This window comes from Eutrema salsugineum, unplaced genomic scaffold (assembly GCF_000478725.1).
Source record: "Eutrema salsugineum unplaced genomic scaffold, Eutsalg1_0 scaffold_2, whole genome shotgun sequence".
Taxonomy (NCBI): Eukaryota; Viridiplantae; Streptophyta; class Magnoliopsida; order Brassicales; family Brassicaceae; genus Eutrema; species Eutrema salsugineum.
Window position 1 is genome coordinate 14,523,795 of NW_006256829.1, and position 17,159 is coordinate 14,540,953.

Consider the following 17,159-nt stretch of genomic DNA (forward strand, 5'->3'; position numbering starts at 1 on the left):
GTTTTTTATTTGTATTTTTTTATTATTCCAGGTTTAATGTCTTTGTCGGGTCTTCAGATATGGAGGTTTGCTTCAGTTTTGTTCTTTTCAAGGCTTATTGTTTTCCGGCTCAGCTTCAGCATCTTTATTTTTATTTTTTTTTGGTCGTAGGAGCGTTTTAATCCAGTTGTTCAGTTTAGTAATTATAGTTCATTTGCATTTCTCTATCGCTCATCTTTTTTCTTTGTTGTGTTATGGTTTTATGTTTGGCTTTTAGAATTAGTGTATTTCTATGTTTGTTTAACTCTCTATTTTAGGGTTTTTCAAGAGTTCTTTGAACTCGTCTGTTTAGTCTCTGGAAGGTTTTTGAACTTGTGCTATTTTTCCTAGTTCTTGATCAATCAAAATGTGACAAAAAACACTATTACTAAGGAAATCATGTTTGAAAAGTTTTTTTTTTCTTTCGGAAGGTGATAGGAGATTAAGTAGAAATGTTACACGTGGCAATCAATCTCACCACTGGTTCCGAGAAGCGAAAACGTCGATCGTCACCTCCTCCTCCTCCTCTTCTTTGAGGCTTCTGATCGGCAAAATTCTCTGCTCTTGAGAAACAACAGATGCTAAAGATGGACGTTTTGGACTAAAATCGAAAGCGTTTATGTGTACCGGGTCGGGTTCGGATCCGGAGTCAAGCTCCAACGGGTGGAGCCGAGCTCGTGGCTTAGTGGTGAAGACTCTGGTTCTCATTGGCTGTTACAGGAATCGCCTTCAGCTACCCATCGTCTCTTTACTCGCTTTCAATAATTACCGGTTATCTCGGTTAAGTCGGTTTTAATTACATTTTGCTTTGGTTTTCAAGTTTGCTTTTGGTTCAAGAGTCACGTGCTGTAGCTGTGCCTCACGTCACACTATTCGTACTGCATTTTAGCTTTTTGGAATGGTTAATGAGAATAGCATCTTTCTTCTTCTCTGTCCTTTATCTCTGACGCCATTAAAGCATATCACCAACGAATCTTGGTACTTAGAGGTGGTCCATCTACGTATGTACCTCCTCTTAGTCCTAGTATTCACCTAATCTTCAGAATCTCGGTGATTCTTTATATCGGGGGTTATCTCTTTATTTTTACTGTTCCATTGGTATCAGAGCTTTCCAATCCTTGGATCTACGAAATGGGGATGGAAACCCGTCAACAGGAAAAGCAAGCTAAGCTAGCTCTCGCCGAGCAAGCTGAGGAGTTGCGACTACAACAAGAGAAGAAGCTCGAGGAGCAACAGACCCGAACTAACTCTCTGGAAGAACGCTTTGAGAAGCTGGAATCGATGATCAGCTCCTTTTTCTCTCGTGATGGATCATCGGCGCGACAGGAGCAAAACCAGGGATCCTGCTCTGCACCTCCGGTTGGAGCCCATTCTCAAGGGGTGATCCAGTTACCAGATCCGCCAGATCTGAGTGGGGTGGAGCAAAGAGCGCATGGGAAGGGGATCGCACCTCCGGTTGGAGTCCTCTCTCCGAGGATGGTCCAGTTACCAGTCCCGACGGGATTGAGTGGGGTCGATCACCTCAACATCGGAAGAAGCGAAGCGCCTCCAGTTGGAGTCTCCTACCCGGAGATGTTCCAGTCACCAGCTCCCTCCAACGAGCTGAGTGGGCCGATCGGTCTTCGATGTTGCCCAACGGCTTGGCGTCAAGGTTAACGAAGATGGGTTTTCCAAGCTTCGACGGATCCGATCTGCGTGGTTGGGTTTTCCGATGCGAGCAATTCTTCGATCTCGACGGTACGCCGTTAGATCTGAAAGTGCGACTCGCGGCTTTGCATCTGACAGGGATAGCCCTCGAATGGCACCGCAACTTCATCGCGGAAAGCTATGGAGTCATTCCCTCTTGGACAGAGTATGTCATGGCCATTTCCTCTCGGTTTGCTGCACTGTATGATGATCCAATGTCCGATCTGGTGAGCCTGAAGCAGGGAAGCGACTCACTATCCGACTTTCACGAGAAGTTTGAACGCCTTCGCTCGAGAGTGACAATACCAGCGCATCATGCCCTCAGTATCTTTCTCTCCAATATGAACCCACACCTAGTGTTTCACACCAGGCAGTTCAATGTCAAAACGGTCGCCGAGGCAGCTCGCTTAGCCAAGCTTCATGAATCATCACTCAACCACACACCGATGAGACATGTTAAAGCTCCCTTCAATCCATTTCCGAGGAGTAATAACCAGTTTCACTCCAAACCCTCAGCTCCTCTTCTACCATCTCCGGAGGCTACTAAACAGATCTCACTCATCATCTTTCCCAGCGAAATCGAGTAACGAAAAGGGGCCAAAGAAGTTCAGTTATGAGGAGATGCAGGAGCGTCGCTCAAAGGGTCTGGGTATGTTCTGTGAAGATCCCTATACACTGGGACATCACCTGAAACATAGGCGTTCCCAAGTCTACTATTTGGAGGTAGAGGACGACCCAGCTTCCGATGATGATGAGTTCCTGGAGTTCCCAGTTGCCGAGTCCACACCTATTGAAGGCCCTAACGAGCCCAATGGCGAGAACGCCTTGTCCATTTCCATTCATGCACTTGATGGGTCTGCATCCTTCAACTGTATAAGGGTGATTGGGCAGTACAACAAGAGGAAGCTCTACATTCTGATCAACCCCAGCAGCACTCACAACTTCATCGATCTATCCATTGCCAAGGAGTTGGGATGTAAGTTGGATAACATCAGGCCAATGCCAGTTTCAGGTGCATTAGGAGGTCGAATACGCACCGCATTCATCTGCAAGGACTTCTCCTGGAGGGTTCAGGGGTACAGTTACTCTTCTGAGGTTCGAACTTTGCCATTGGATTCGTGTGATCTTGTTTTGGGGGTTCAGTGGTTAAGCACTCTCGGTCCCATCTTGTGGGATTTCTTCAACATGCGGATGGAGTTTAATCTCAATGGGGTGAAGAATGTTCTGCGGGGAGTCACTAAATCTGGATGCAAGACGATAAAGGGGGATCGCCTTAATAAGCTTCTCCTTCAGGGTCCTCAGATAGCCCTACTTCGCATTCGAGACATGGAGGAGGATTATGATACCTCGCCTCTTCTTCCAGAAGCTATGTTCTCACATATCTCCACAACCGGAGATGATAAATCCGACGATCCTGAGATGCAAGCTCTACTGAGCTCGTTCGCTGACCTCTTCGACGAGCCAACCGAGGTCCCTCCCTTTCGGGAAGGATTTGATCACAAGATACCCGTGGTAACCGGCTCGAATCCCATCAGTCAACGCCCTTACCGCTATTCATCACTACAGAAGGACGTCATAGAAAAAATGGTTAAGGAGATGCTCACACAGGGGATCATCCAATATAGTTCAAGCCCCTACGCGTCCCCCATCGTCCTCGTCAAGAAGAAAGACGGTTCGTGGCGCCTTTGTGTTGATTACCGGGGGTTGAATAAGCAAACCATCAAAGATAAATACCCGATTCCTTTGCTGGAGGATCTCCTCGACGAGCTTGGGGGACCATGTTTCTTTTCGAAGCTCGACTTACGCTCCGGTTTCCACCAGCTGCGAATGTCTCCCGATGATATCTTCAAAACGGCTTTCAAGACGCACGCCGGTCACTACGAATACCTTGTGATGCCCTTCGGGCTTTCCAACGCGCCGTGTACCTTTCAGAATCTCATGAACCACGTCTTCTGCGATATATCCGGAAAGTACCTGCTTGTATTTTTCGACGATATACTGGTCTACAGTACGTCGTGGGAGCTTCATCTTCAGCACCTTTCCTCAGTCTTCACCATCCTCCGGGAGCAGAAGTTGTTCCTCAAACCCTCGAAGTGTACCTTCGGTGCTACAATTATCGAATATCTTGGCCACTTCATCTCGGTCAAAGGAGTCAGCACCGATCTAAAGAAGATCGAAGCAATACAACACTGGCCTGCGCCTAAGTCCCAGAAGCAACTGCGAAGCTTTCTCGGATTGGCCAACTACTATCGCCAGTTCATCAGGGGCTACAGTATCATCGCTAAACCGCTCTCCAACCTCCTCAAAAAGGAAGGATTCTCTTGGTCCGATGATCCTCAAGCGGCATTTGATTGTCTTAAAGCTGCTCTGGTTTCTTCTCCGACCATGGCCCTTCCAGACTTCGAGAAAACGTTCATTGTTGAAACAGATGCCTCCAATACGGGCATTGGAGCGATGTTGATGCAGGATCATCACCCAATCTGTTTTATCAGCCGAGCCTTAGGCCCCCCGTCATCAATCGCTCTCTGTCTACGAGAAGGAGCTGCTTGCTGTAGTACACGCGGTGCATACCTGGAATGCCTATCTGGAACACCGACCCTACATCATCAAGACCGATCAGAAGAGTATCAAGTACCTTCTCGATCAGAAGGTGTCAACCCCATTCCAACACATGTGGTTATCCAAATTGATGGGTTATACGTTTGAAATCCATTACAAGCAGGGTAAAGAAAACGTCGCGGCGGATGCGCTTTCCCGTGTCACCGGTTCACAGCTCCTCCATATCTCACTATCAGCTTCCGATCTGGAGCTCTTCGACTCCATCTCTTCCCTCTGGCAAACAGACCCTTTGCTTCAGCGCATCATCCAGGAGCTGCAAACCAACAGGGTTTCTCATCCGACTTTCTCCTACACGAATGGGGAACATCGCCGGAAAGGTAAGCTGGTCATCGGTAATAGCCCCTCTCTCAAACTTCAGATATTCAAGTGGTTGATGATTCCCCAACTGGTGGACACTCTGGACGCGATGCCACACTCCGCCGCCTCAAATCACTCTTCTACTGGCCTAAAATGGCCGATGAGGCTCAGGCGTACATACGGAACTGCTCAGTTTGTCAGAAGAATAAGTATGATTTCGCGGCAAAGCCGGGTTTACTCCAACCCCTCCCCATTCTAAGCAGCATCTGGGAATCCGTCAGTCTAGACTTCATCGAAGGCCTTCCTCCTTCATCAAAGAAACACTGCATTCTGGTTGTGGTAGATCGACTGAGTAAAAACGCTCACTTCATCGCTCTCTCACATCCCTACACAGCTTTGGATGTCGCCACCGCTTATCTGAACAACGTCTTTAAGCTCCACGGCATGCCCAAGGATATTGTGAGTGATCGAGATCCGACCTTCCTGAGCACGGTGTGGGCTGAGCTCTTCCGCGTCCACGGCGTCGAACTGAAGTACTCCACCTCCTACCACCCACAAACCGACAGCCAGACGTTGGTTACGAACAGAACACTGGAGACTTACCTTCGCTGCATGACGGCTGATGCTCCTCACACTTGGAGTGAGTGGTTACCCTTGGCCGAATGGTGGTATAACACCTCCTTCCATTCAGCAACGCAGTGCACCCCTTACGAGGCAGTCTATGGCCAACCCCCTCCTATTCATTTACCTTATCTCCCTGGTGAGAGTTCATCTGATACGGTTGACCGCGCTTTACGCTCGCGTGAAGAGATCATTTCGATGCTGAAGTTTCACCTCATCCGAGCACAGAATCGTATGAAGCAATACGCTGACTCACATCGCTCCCAGCGTGAGTTTAAGATAGGGGACTTCGTTTACCTCAAGCTCCAACCCTATCGCCAGCACTCCCTCAAGAATAGATCCCTGCCTCACAAGCTCTCTCCACGTTTCTACGGTCCATTCCGCGTGTCAGATCGTATCGGCCAGGTCGCTTACAAGCTCGACCTCCCCTCTGATGCTGCTGTTCACAATGTATTTCATGTGAGTCAGCTGAAGCTTTGTCCTAATCTTCCTGATACCCCGACAGCTCTTCCACAGTACCTTACTGACATGGGAACGGATAAAGAACCCGAAGCTATACTGGAGACGAGAATGGTCAAGTGTCAGAACCAACCTGTCACCAAAGTTCTTGTGCAGTGGAAAGGTTACCCAGCTGACAAGGCAACTTGGGAGTTCTACCGTGACTTCGCCGCCAAGTATCCTCATTTTCATCCTTGAGGACAAGGATGTTCTTGAAGGGGGAAGTATTGTTACAGGAATCGCCTTCAGCTACCCATCGTCTCTTTACTCACTTTCAATAATTATCGGTTATCTCGGTTAAGTCCGTTTTAATTACATTTCGCTTTGGTTTTCAAGTTTGCTTTTGGTTCAAGAGTCACGTGCTGTAGCTGTGCCTCACGTCACACTATTTGTACTGCATTTTAGTTTTTTGGAATGGTTAATGAGAATAGCATCTTTCTTCTTTTCTGTCTTTTATCTCTGACGCCATTAAAGCAAATTACCATCGAATCTTGGTACTGTGGTCCTTCTACGTCTGTATCTCCTCCTAGTTCTAGTATTCACCTAATCTTCAGAATCTCGGTGATTCTTTAGATCAGGGGTTATCTCTTTATTTTTACTGTTCCATTGGCGGCGTTCTTCTCCTCAAGCGTCTCACTAAATCCACAACTCGTAGAGATCACGCTCGCTTCGTCTCTCGTTCTCTCAACGGAGAAAAGGTTTCAACCCACAATTTCAATGCTTACACTTATATCTTTCCTCAACTTTCTTGATTTATCATGGAAAATTCTGGTTTTGGCCTGTGAATTTCAGTGTCTTAGCGTAAAGGTTTTTTTTTTTTTTGTGGGTGTCTCTGATTTGAGGTTTTTGTTTTCATGGTTTGAAGTTCTCGAGGGAGCAAGCGTCAATGGATCCTGAGAATTACTTCAACATAAGGTTTGTTATGTTCTTGATCATTTTCAAGACTGGAAATTTTTTGTAGAAATTTTCCTTCCCTCTAGAATTTAACCTTTGATGCTTTATTTAGGAACTTGGTTCTTGAGTTAATAATGCTAATCATTTTCAAGATTGGAACTTTTGATATCTGGCTCTATCTCGTTTCTGGTATCTGAGTTTGAAATAGTTTTGCAGAATGCTGAGTTGCCCTGCTGCTGAGATGGTGGATGGTTCAGAGGTTTTGTATCTCGAACAGGTAAAATCTCTCACTTCTTTGTTGCAAGTACATAGATCGATGTATGTACACACTCCTATATGAGTGTGGTTTTTCTTCATGTTCCTCAGGCATTTTGGAGAACTCCTCAGAAACCTTTTCGTCAAGTATGCATTCATTCCCTCATGGCTTCTCTTGTTTGATTCAATTTGAACCAAAGCTAACGCCTTACGCATTGTCTTGCCTCTGGTTCGGTTCCAGAGATTATACATGGTTAAGCCTTGTTCTAAAGAGCTGAAATGTGATGTTGAGGTGAGGATATGAGCTGTTGTTGTGAACTTCTTATGTATTCCAATACAATAGAATATTGAAGCAGTGTTTAAATGCTAGGTAAGTTCATATGCGATCAGAGACGCCGAGGAGTACAAAAACTTCTGTGACCGTCCTAAGGACCAACGTCCGCTTCCTGAAGAAGTTATCGGTGTAAGTCTTAACATTTTCGTATTGATAGAGATGTGAAGAGCTCTCTGGTTACTGGAATCAAGCTTATACAATGGATCAAACTAATAGGACATTGGGGAGCAGTTGACAACTATACATCTCAGTTGCTGTGACCGTGGGAAACGTTGCTTGTACGAAGGCTCAACTTCACCTGGTGGATTTCCAAATTCATGGGTATGTTCTTTATCTTGGTTTTTACAAATCTTGCACGCATGAAGCATTGAAGTTTTTCATTCTTGGATTGCAGAACGGGGCTAGCTATTGTACTTCGGATCTCGCGGTCCTAAAAAACAATGAGATACACCTCTGGGATCGCGGCTTTGATGAGAATCGAAACCAGGTTTCATCCCATCTTTTCACCGTTGTCCACTTGTAGCATCATAAGTTTTCAAGAAATAAAAATCTCATTGGTTTTGGGACATTGCAGGTTTGGGGGCCAAAGCAAGGTCCATACGAGTTCAAGCCAGCGACATCATCGAGCGTGAAAACTTGTCTGCTTTGAACATCCTTTACCAATCTTCTATTGATAAACCAATTCAAGGATCACTCGTCTTGCAAGACTAGCCATTTTTGTAACCCCTTTTCTGTAACCTCTGTATTACAATTCCCTTCTTTATTCATATCAGCTTTTGGTACATAGAAAGCTCAATACTTTTGACATGATTACAATGTCTAACAACTCGAAGATGAATGGTTAATACAAAAGCAAAACTTTTGATTGCAAAAGCAAGAATGTAAGTTTTGTGATGCAGCGTTCATGTTGTACTGTTGACGTAGAAGTAAAGAGCTGCGAGTGCTAAAACCCCAACTGCAATTGCTATAGGCAAAGCCTTCCTGTGTAAGATTGCCATAAGATTACATATGAGAGAAGAGAACCAGAGTGGCAAAAGATGTAAAATTGATGAGAAAAGGAGAGTCTTTTCTTCTTACCCAACGGCTTCATCTCTTTGGAGCTCAGCTTTTCTAGCTTTTCTCACATCCTTGTCGTTGACGTTCTTGCTCACATCAGGCATGTACGGTCTAAACCGCCGCTTAGGAGCAGCACACACTGCAAAACACACAATAAACTCCATTGAAAACCAAACATAAACTCATAGAAAACTGGTCAAAGGAAAGAACTTTCTTCACGATTCTTGAGTTTAATTATCGAACCTGGACAGAAATATTTGTCAGGTAGCTTTTCGAATGGAGTTCTGTCATTGTAAATATACCTGCAAATCAAGAGAAAAGTGATGATAAATAAAAAAAAAATTGGTATGTTAGAGATTTATGAAGAGAAAGAGAGGTTAAAACTTAAAAGAGACCCGCAATCACGGCAGATATAGGCCTGCTTGGAGGAGACACGCATGGAGAATCTGGGAGCAGAGGATGATGAAGATTTGGAGAAAAGAGGTCTCTTGTTGTTGCTGAGTAGCCTCATCGAGTAATACGGCAAAAAAGAGGATCTTAGGAAATTTGGAGTCGTCGGAGCTAAGATCGCCGAGGGTTTTCCGGCGTAAAGCGTCGCCGGAGGAACGTGCATCGTTGCCATCGAGAAAGTAAGTGTGGTGTGATCAGTGGACATGATGAATGTGGATGATAAAGAGTATACAAGAAAGATGTGGAAGAGTGTGCTCCTCACAGCCCCAATTCTAACTCGCCACGTCAGAAATTCCTAATTTGGTTTTATTTTTTTCTGATGAAATTAGAAGTTGTAATCGCCTTGAATTAGTACATATACCAATAGTTGTATGCAATTATCACAAACCGACCTTAGCTCAGTTGGTAGAGCGGAAGACTGTAGTTGTTTACAACAGATGATCTTTAGGTCGCTGGTTCGATTCCGGCAGGTCGGATTTTTTTCAATTCTAACAGTTTTGAATTTTTACTTAATACCCTCTAATTCGAAACCCATTGATAAACTCTTAAGAACAGACGTCAAAACACTTGAGAACAAAGTACCAACTTTAACACTATTTATTACAATTTAGTCCCTAAAACTGTAAGAATTCCCCAAAAAAATCCCAAAGGGCAAAACCTCGAAACCAACCTTCAAAAACTTTCAACAGTAGGACCAAAACGAAGACTTTCAAAAATCTTTGCACGCCAGCTTCATGCTTCAACACAATGTATTATCAACACTGAAACTTCACTGGACCTTTGTGTGAGATTGCGGAAAAGCAAGAATGCAGATATAGCTTTTGTAGACAATCTCTCTTCTCTTACCAATAATCTCTGCAAGAACACAACCCATCTTCAAACCTATGAAACCGTATCCGATCCCGCATTATAATCACTCTATTCAACAACTTCGACACTGATTTTATCCAGTTGTGGCAATCACTGCACATCCTTATATTCTTCTGAATCCTAACTTCTGATCCTGGACTACTCTTCAAGATCCCATACGCCAACGCGAGCTTCTCGCTGTGGTAATTCAAGTTCTCCTCTTTTTCCTCTTCAGAGACATCCATCAACACCAAATCCGTGTCTGGCACAAAACCTTGAGACTTGGTTCTCTGTATCAACTCTTCTAATAGTTTGTATATAGCCTTTGTTTCTACATGACATGTATCTCCTGCCTTGAACCGATGTATCACTCCTCCAAACTCCACCCAACTCTTTCCTTTCGCTTTACGAATTCCTTCCTTCTTCATCAACTCTCTGACCTTTTGAGCGCTCTCCCATTTCTTTGTGGAGCTATAGATGTTCGAGAGCAGCACATAGTCTCCACTCTTTGCTCTCGTAAGATACTGTATAGCGGTTTCTGCTAGCTCAGGATTCTTGTAAGTTCTTGATGAGCTAAGAAGAGACCTCCATATCACCAAATCAGATTCTATTGGCATTGATTCTATCAACTCGTAAGCTTCTTTTACCTTTCCTGCTCGGCCTAGAAGATCAACCATTGCCCCGTAGTGCTCTAACTTTGGCTGTATCGAAAACCGGCGGGTCATTAGATCAAAGTACTCTTTCCCTTCTTCAAGCAAACCACAATGGCTACACGCTGTTAAAAGTCCCAGAAATGTTATAGAATCTGGTGAGACATGTTCTGCTTCCATCTCTGAAAACACTCTGATCGCTTCTGTGGCTAGTCCGTGAGTAGCAAAACCTGTGATCATCGCGTTCCAAATAGACACATCGTTGCGTTCAACACTGTAGAAAACCTCCCTCGAGGTTTCAATATCTCCACACTTTGCATACACGTCGACAAGTGCAGTACACAGTATCGCATTGAGCTCAATCTTATCATCAATCATCAGAGAATGCACCCAATTCGCATGGTGTAAATCTCCAAGACGAGCACAAGCTGATAAAGCGGAAGCGAAACTGAACTTATTCGGTTTGATATCCGAGAAACTAAGCATATCCTTAAGAGTTTTCAAGGCTTCCTCGTACTGTACATTTCTGACATAACCACCAATCAACAAGTTCCAAGTGATCACATTCAGATCACTTGCTTTGCGTAGAACCTTCTTAGCTAAACCGTACTCTCCGGTTTTCATGAGATTCTCGATGATTAGGTTCGTGTTGGAGACGCCAGGGGACAATGAGAGGAACCAAAGAAGAAGCCGGCGAGCAATGTGTGAATGGTTGCAGCGTCTATAAGCTGTAACCATGGAGGCAAGGAGAGATGGGTATGTTCCATATCCAAGTTTAAAGATCTGAGCATGTGCTTGAAGAACACATTTGGAATTTGATGGAGCTTTGCATGATTCAAGAAGTTGTTTCAACACCCGATGATCTACAATAAAAAGGAAGAAGAAAGCATGAAACTTTATAGAGTCAATTGTAGCACAAATCATCAAACAGGAATCAACGTATGGTAAGATCACCAATTTCGGAAGTACGGACGCGAAAGAGAGAAACGTTGAACAAGAATCTGGAGACAAATTCCCAGAAAACAGGAGATTCATGATATTCATACAAACCCAGACCAGGAAAGTAGAACCCTAAGAAACACACCAGACATGGAATTGTCGGAAAATATCTGATGCGGATATAAAAAGAAGAGATTTTTACCCGTGAGAGTAACGTGATTTGAAGCGGAGGATGACGATAGAGAGGTGACGCAGAATCTTCTGATTCCGGAGATGGAAATGGAGATTCTCTGCATCTGTCTCTTAAACCCTTTGAAGCCACTTCGCTTTAGAGCGAACTTCAAATTGACGACTGAAGAAGAGAGAATTGGAGTATTTTTTTTTGTTTTGTTGACCAAACGTTTGAGTTTTTTTTTTTATATTTCTTTTTGTTCTTTGCTTTTGCTGCTTCTGAATTTAAAATTTTCAAGAACTAAAAGAAAACTTGGGTAAATCAATCAATACTTGTGAAATCACAATTACAAGAGGTGATATTAGCAGAGCATAGCAATAATGATAATAAATGATTCATCTATATAAATTTGAAGGTAAAGAGTAAAGACAATATTTAGTTCAATCCAACATGTAATGATGTTTGTACCTAAAACTAAGAATCGGTTATAATCTATTTGAGATGGTAAATAATACTCATTTTAATTTACTATATAGGTTTCTTGAACCTGTAATCTCAGATAATAAGCAATGAGAAACAGAGACGTGTGAGAGCTCAGAGTGGTCATGAGATCTTGTGCAGACCAATGTTGAGATCAGAAGATATGGAGATAAGAAGTGGCTGAGAGTAATGCCATTCCGCTTTAAACACTCGTTTCTGATGAGCTTTTATCGATTGTGTCGGCTTACGAGCATTATACCTACCACAATTGAACACAACAATACCCTCAATCTTAATCCAATGCTAATCCACCAAAAGATCTATTCACTTCCTAGTTCCTACGCAGTGTGTTAAGAATTAATCTTTAATTGAACCAAATAGACAGAGAGCCATTAATGTTACCTGATGTCAAAAACATGAATGACTGGATCAGCTGAACCAGAAGTGATGTATAAACCATCAGGAGACCAAGACTGATTTATCAAAGCTGATTGTGATTCACTACTGTCTTGCTTCCACCCAAACGAATGGAGTTCAGTTTTTCTTAATCTGATATCAAACAGTAGAAGCTGTTTCTCCGGTTCCCTGACATTTACATTGTCGAGATTCGTTATTAGTGAAAGAAATCACAAGTAGGAAAACAATGAAATAAAACTGTATATGAATAAGTTCTTCTTACCCGGATTGAACCATAAATAGATTGAAGTCACAAGGATTGGAGAGAACACTCATGCATTTATAGTCTATTTGATGCTTGTAGTCTGCTCTACCAACTTGAACATCGAACCCATATATTCTCTTGTCCGCTCCAACTGATAAAACAACATTCTTGTTCCTCATCCCATCCACTCCCATTACAGCAGCTGAGTGTAGATTCCTGTGTAAAGTTTTCGACTTCCATTTGTTTTCTTCATCATCACTCTCGTTCCATAGTACAACAGCGTGATCGCTTCCTCCGGTGACAAAGCATGTGTTTTCCCAAGGCATGAACTTTATGTTGTTGATAATCCCTTTTACATGAGGTTTATTCTCCAGGAAAGAAACCTTTACCAACACAAAACACAAGTATCTAGTTTGAGCGATTTCCAAAAGAAAAATGGTAGCTTTTACTGTTGTCTTTTTCTTTGATATCAGAAATGTGGCGCAGTAACATTACCCCGCGTGTCTTGTTCAGATTTAGGATCGATATCTGTGAATCCCCGTCGTCTGCAGAGTATACAGAGAAAATGGTGTCTCCAGATGGGTGCCAGGCCATATCTTCTCCCCATCTTCTTTGTTTTCGAGATAAACAGTCTGTGGTACTAAGCAATGATGCACCTAATCTGCGATTAAATAGACCGCACAAAAACATTAGAGATCACAAAACGGATGGATTCCCTACATGGAAAGGCTAGTGAGGCTCTTTACATTGTTTCTATCCAAATTGGGATAGTTATTAAGCTGGGGGTTCTATACAATGCATCAGCACATATGCTCCATTTGTTCTGTTTACTAAGTATCCTGATCATTGTAACAAGCTTATATAATTTGTTTAATCCTTCTATTTGGTATAATATAGACAACAAAAAGATACACAACCTTAAAAGGAAACAAAAACTAGGGTCTTAATGCAAATATACTAAGCCGTTAGCTCTTATTTTAATTAAGTTTAAGCATTTCTATCAAGCTTCCCAATACTAAATCTGAGTTTCATATGTTTATTATACATATGATTCTATCCAAATCTGAGTCCCCAAACCCAAAAGATCAATCCCTATAACAAGTAGCTACAAGTCATCATTTCTAACAAAGCACCACAAGTTTCCAAGTACCAAATCTCAACTCTAATAAGAAGAAGTTAGTCCCAAACTTATAATCAATGGAGCAAATGCTTTCCTATACAATCCACTCAGACAAGAGAATAACTAAAGTGGGGAAAAAAACTCACCTTCCAGACTGCAGTTGCCATAAACTAACCATGCCATCCAGAGAACTGTACATGAAAACATGAAGACAGATTATCAGATTCCAGAATCCATTTCAAATACAACAAAAGCCTAATAGGTCTTGTAGTCTTTGTACCTTGTTGCAAACAGCTGCTCGTTTACAGGACACAGGATCAAGCTTCTTAACTTCCTCTTGTGCTGACTAGAGATTTGGTTGCTAGTATGACACTTGATTGTAGTTGGTGAAGAGTTTCTACCTATCAACCGAATCAGCTCTTTATGCTCCTTTTGCTCTGAGACACAAAAACCAGAAGTTAGAGCAAAATCCCGATAAAAACAAAAAAACGAAAAAGAGAACGTTCAAAGAGGTTACCAAATTTCCTCTTCGTTCCTCTATCTCGATCTCTGCTAGCTTTGACTATAGGACTGTCACGAGAAGATGTTTCAGAATTCTGCTTCACAACAACGGTTTTGGCCTTGGATTTGGAGATACTACTACTACTTCTAGGATCAGAGCTATCACAGGGTTTAAGGGTCTTGCTAGGTGATGGAGATGGAAAGTCTTTCTCTTTCCTAGAAGGCGTAAAGTTTCTGCTAGATTCATCATCATCATTGACATTTCTAAGAGTCTTCAATGGTTTATTTTTCTTTGAAACTCCATCATCATGGCCACGAAGGTGAGCTAACTTAGATTTTGAAACTCGTAAACTTGTTTCTGCTTCAATAAGCTGAGAAAAAAACCCAAAATCGATTCAATCATTGAAATTTAAATTTCTGAATAATCCAGAGATGGAAGTAAGAAAACGAAAAGTGGAAACTTTGAGGAGAAACCTTGGTTTGGTAGTTAGAGATGTGGTGCTTAAGACGCTCGATTTCATCTGAACGGTGATCTACTAAAGCGACAAGGATTTGTTCTTGCTCTTCTCTGCAAGAGACATTAGCTTCGTCTTCTTCTTGTTCTTGTTCTTGTTCTTCTTCGACTTCTCTTTTCAATTTGGGTTTCTTAGGCGTCGTGTGAAGGTCGCTCATTTTCGGATTCCTAAGCTAAAAATTGTGCCTGGATTGGTTATTGTATCGACTCGACGACAAATGGGGTCTGATCGTCTCTTTTGTCCGCGACGCGAATGTCTGGTTTCAGCAAGATTGAAATTTTTTCTGGTTTTTGTTTTTTTTTTTTCTTTAATTCTCACGTAGAGATACAGGCTTCCATTGTTATACCACATATCGCAATAACTCTTAGTCAAACATGGTGATGTGCAAAACAATTGCAACCACCATTAGATTTCTTTAAATCTGAATGTAAATCTATATGGATTTTAGACATTAATATGAAAGTTAGGTAACAATGGTTATGTGAATTATTAACGTGAGAATCATGGTATACTTCTTCAAAACTCGGACACAAATTCATAGTGAGGAGGAAGACCAGCCAATACAACCGTTGATGATGTATTTTAGTCCTATTCAGTATCACAAAGCAATCAATTTAAGAACACAATGTTGGATCCACAAAACAGTGGAGAAACTAGAGTCGGAGTCTTAGGACTGAAATTCGATAAGCTAAAATAGTTTAAAGAGCATTCTCAATTCAAACATTTTTGGCACATGCATAATAACCCATAAAACTCAGTGCATGTGGATGCTCTTTCACTGCACAGCAAAGATCGATAATAGGAGAGAATGTTAGTTTGTAGTTAATGGCTTCCATTCGCTATTCGCTTAAGGAACATAGACTTATATCTGGATTAGACTGTTATGCATATCCAGATAATTATGAGATGATGGGTAGTAATACATTTAAGTCTATGTATTTTAAGAAAGGAATTATCCCTTCACTTTCTGTTGTTGAAGCAAAGCTAAATAAGATGTGTGGTGGTCCAAATCCGTTGAAAATGTGTATTGTGTACTTTTTAGCAAGCATAATTAGTGGAAAAGCAAAGACTAGAAACGGAGCACCATCAGTAGACTCTTTTTTCTGAGAATTGTGGATGATCTTGATGCATATAGAACATTTCTTTGGAGAAGTATTCATTTGATGTGAATCTCAAGGATATTGATCATATAATGAAGCACTTCAATGGGGTCGTCGAAACAGATTCATGGACATTTCCTATATTTGTTATTCTTTTGGAGGTAAGATACATGATTTTGAATGTTAAATTTCATAATTTTGGTGACTTAAAGTGTAATTTGGTGGGTTATATGTAACTGCTACCTTTTGAAGCAATATCTTGTCTGAACCAATAAGTTACCATAAAGATCCAAGGAGTTGAGAGGGCGCTTGTATCGAATCCCATCAGGCAACAAAAAGAATTGTTCAAACAAAGAATTCTAGAGGAATGAGAGAAATAATAAAACTCAACCAAGTAGTGGTATCCCAGTGGTTTGGGAAAGGATTGAGTATGTATTTGCCCTCTAGTCTGGGGTTCTGCTCCACTTGGCCACCAGATACACTTGAGAATGTTTTAGTGTAGACCCCGGCTGATGGAGATTAGAACATCTCCACCCCTCATACTCATGAGGGGTTGTTAAATATTGTTTAATATTAAATTTAACATTCTTAAAAATTGAAAACCCTTTTTTTAAGTTCATCCCTCATACTCTTTAAGAGTTGTTAAAATGTTAAATAGATTAATTTAATGGACTGATTTTTTAAAAAAAAAATCTTCGGAGGCCCAAAACGAGGTTAGGCAGCGCATCACATTCAATGCCCTTCAAAAACTTCTTTAGCTTCTTTCAATTAAATGCCGCCACGTGGTTATATACCCAACATGTTCTTCCATAAACATTTTATCCTTTTTTATTTTTTTTTTAAATGCTTAAAAACCTTTAAAGCCACCACAGCACCAACCACTAGACCTACCTACAAGAGTATATTTGTGTCAATAACAAAACTTCAGTACAATCATATCTGACACAAGACTCAAAACAGAAACCAAATCATGTAATCACATTTGTAGATGAGACATAGATGAAACGAGTGGACTCAGCCTCCCCATAATTTCCACCATCCACATGGCTGTTTTCATCACAAACCTCCTTCAGAGAACCTCCATCGTTGGCATGATCGAAGACCATGTTTTCAGCTTCCTCAGCATACATTATGTCCTCATAATCATATCCACATACTTTAGAAAGAACGGCCGAGATAGGCTCGTGCCATTGATCATATGAGAAACCAGAAGGATAACCACCGTAATCTGCAAGATCGCCGAAAAGTGTATACGTTCCAGGCTGGTTGAAACTGCTTGCATAGTGTGATGACTCTGCATTCTACAAAACGACACAAGAATGAAAAATTACCTTGAGATACAATAAAAGACAATATCTCACGCATAAATAACTGCCTACTAATAGGGGCATTAGATCTAGACATTCACACAAAATGAAAAAAACATCAAACAAACAAGATACAA

At 41.8% G+C, this 17,159-nt stretch overlaps 3 protein-coding genes and 1 non-coding gene across 4 annotated transcripts; 1 reads left to right on the forward strand and 3 right to left on the reverse strand.

The window, feature by feature from the left end:
• Positions 1–7,965: 7,965 nt before the first annotated feature.
• On the reverse strand, positions 7,966–8,963 carry LOC18016622. The gene is made up of 4 exons (XM_006401973.2): positions 8,674–8,963; positions 8,522–8,580; positions 8,300–8,417; positions 7,966–8,203 (listed from the first exon to the last, which is right to left on the reverse strand). The coding sequence occupies exons 1-4, from the start codon at positions 8,931–8,933 to the stop codon at positions 8,125–8,127; spliced, it is 516 nt and encodes a 171-aa protein (XP_006402036.1). The 5' UTR covers positions 8,934–8,963; the 3' UTR covers positions 7,966–8,124.
• A 152-nt stretch (positions 8,964–9,115) lies between these two features.
• TRNAY-GUA lies at positions 9,116–9,204 on the forward strand. Its single transcript is given in 2 exon segments — positions 9,116–9,152; positions 9,169–9,204. It is a non-coding gene; the product is annotated as a tRNA-Tyr (tRNA).
• A 90-nt stretch (positions 9,205–9,294) lies between these two features.
• On the reverse strand, positions 9,295–11,505 carry LOC18018038 (pentatricopeptide repeat-containing protein At5g50990). The gene is made up of 2 exons (XM_006401974.2): positions 11,369–11,505; positions 9,295–11,090 (listed from the first exon to the last, which is right to left on the reverse strand). The coding sequence occupies exons 1-2, from the start codon at positions 11,460–11,462 to the stop codon at positions 9,571–9,573; spliced, it is 1,614 nt and encodes a 537-aa protein (XP_006402037.1). The 5' UTR covers positions 11,463–11,505; the 3' UTR covers positions 9,295–9,570.
• Positions 11,506–11,742: 237 nt separating this feature from the next.
• LOC18018039 (protein tipD) lies at positions 11,743–14,900 on the reverse strand. The gene is made up of 8 exons (XM_006401975.2): positions 14,575–14,900; positions 14,117–14,471; positions 13,880–14,036; positions 13,746–13,790; positions 12,975–13,140; positions 12,498–12,862; positions 12,221–12,403; positions 11,743–12,077 (listed from the first exon to the last, which is right to left on the reverse strand). The coding sequence occupies exons 1-8, from the start codon at positions 14,770–14,772 to the stop codon at positions 11,942–11,944; spliced, it is 1,605 nt and encodes a 534-aa protein (XP_006402038.1). The 5' UTR covers positions 14,773–14,900; the 3' UTR covers positions 11,743–11,941.
• Between the last annotated feature and the right edge of the window lie 2,259 nt (positions 14,901–17,159).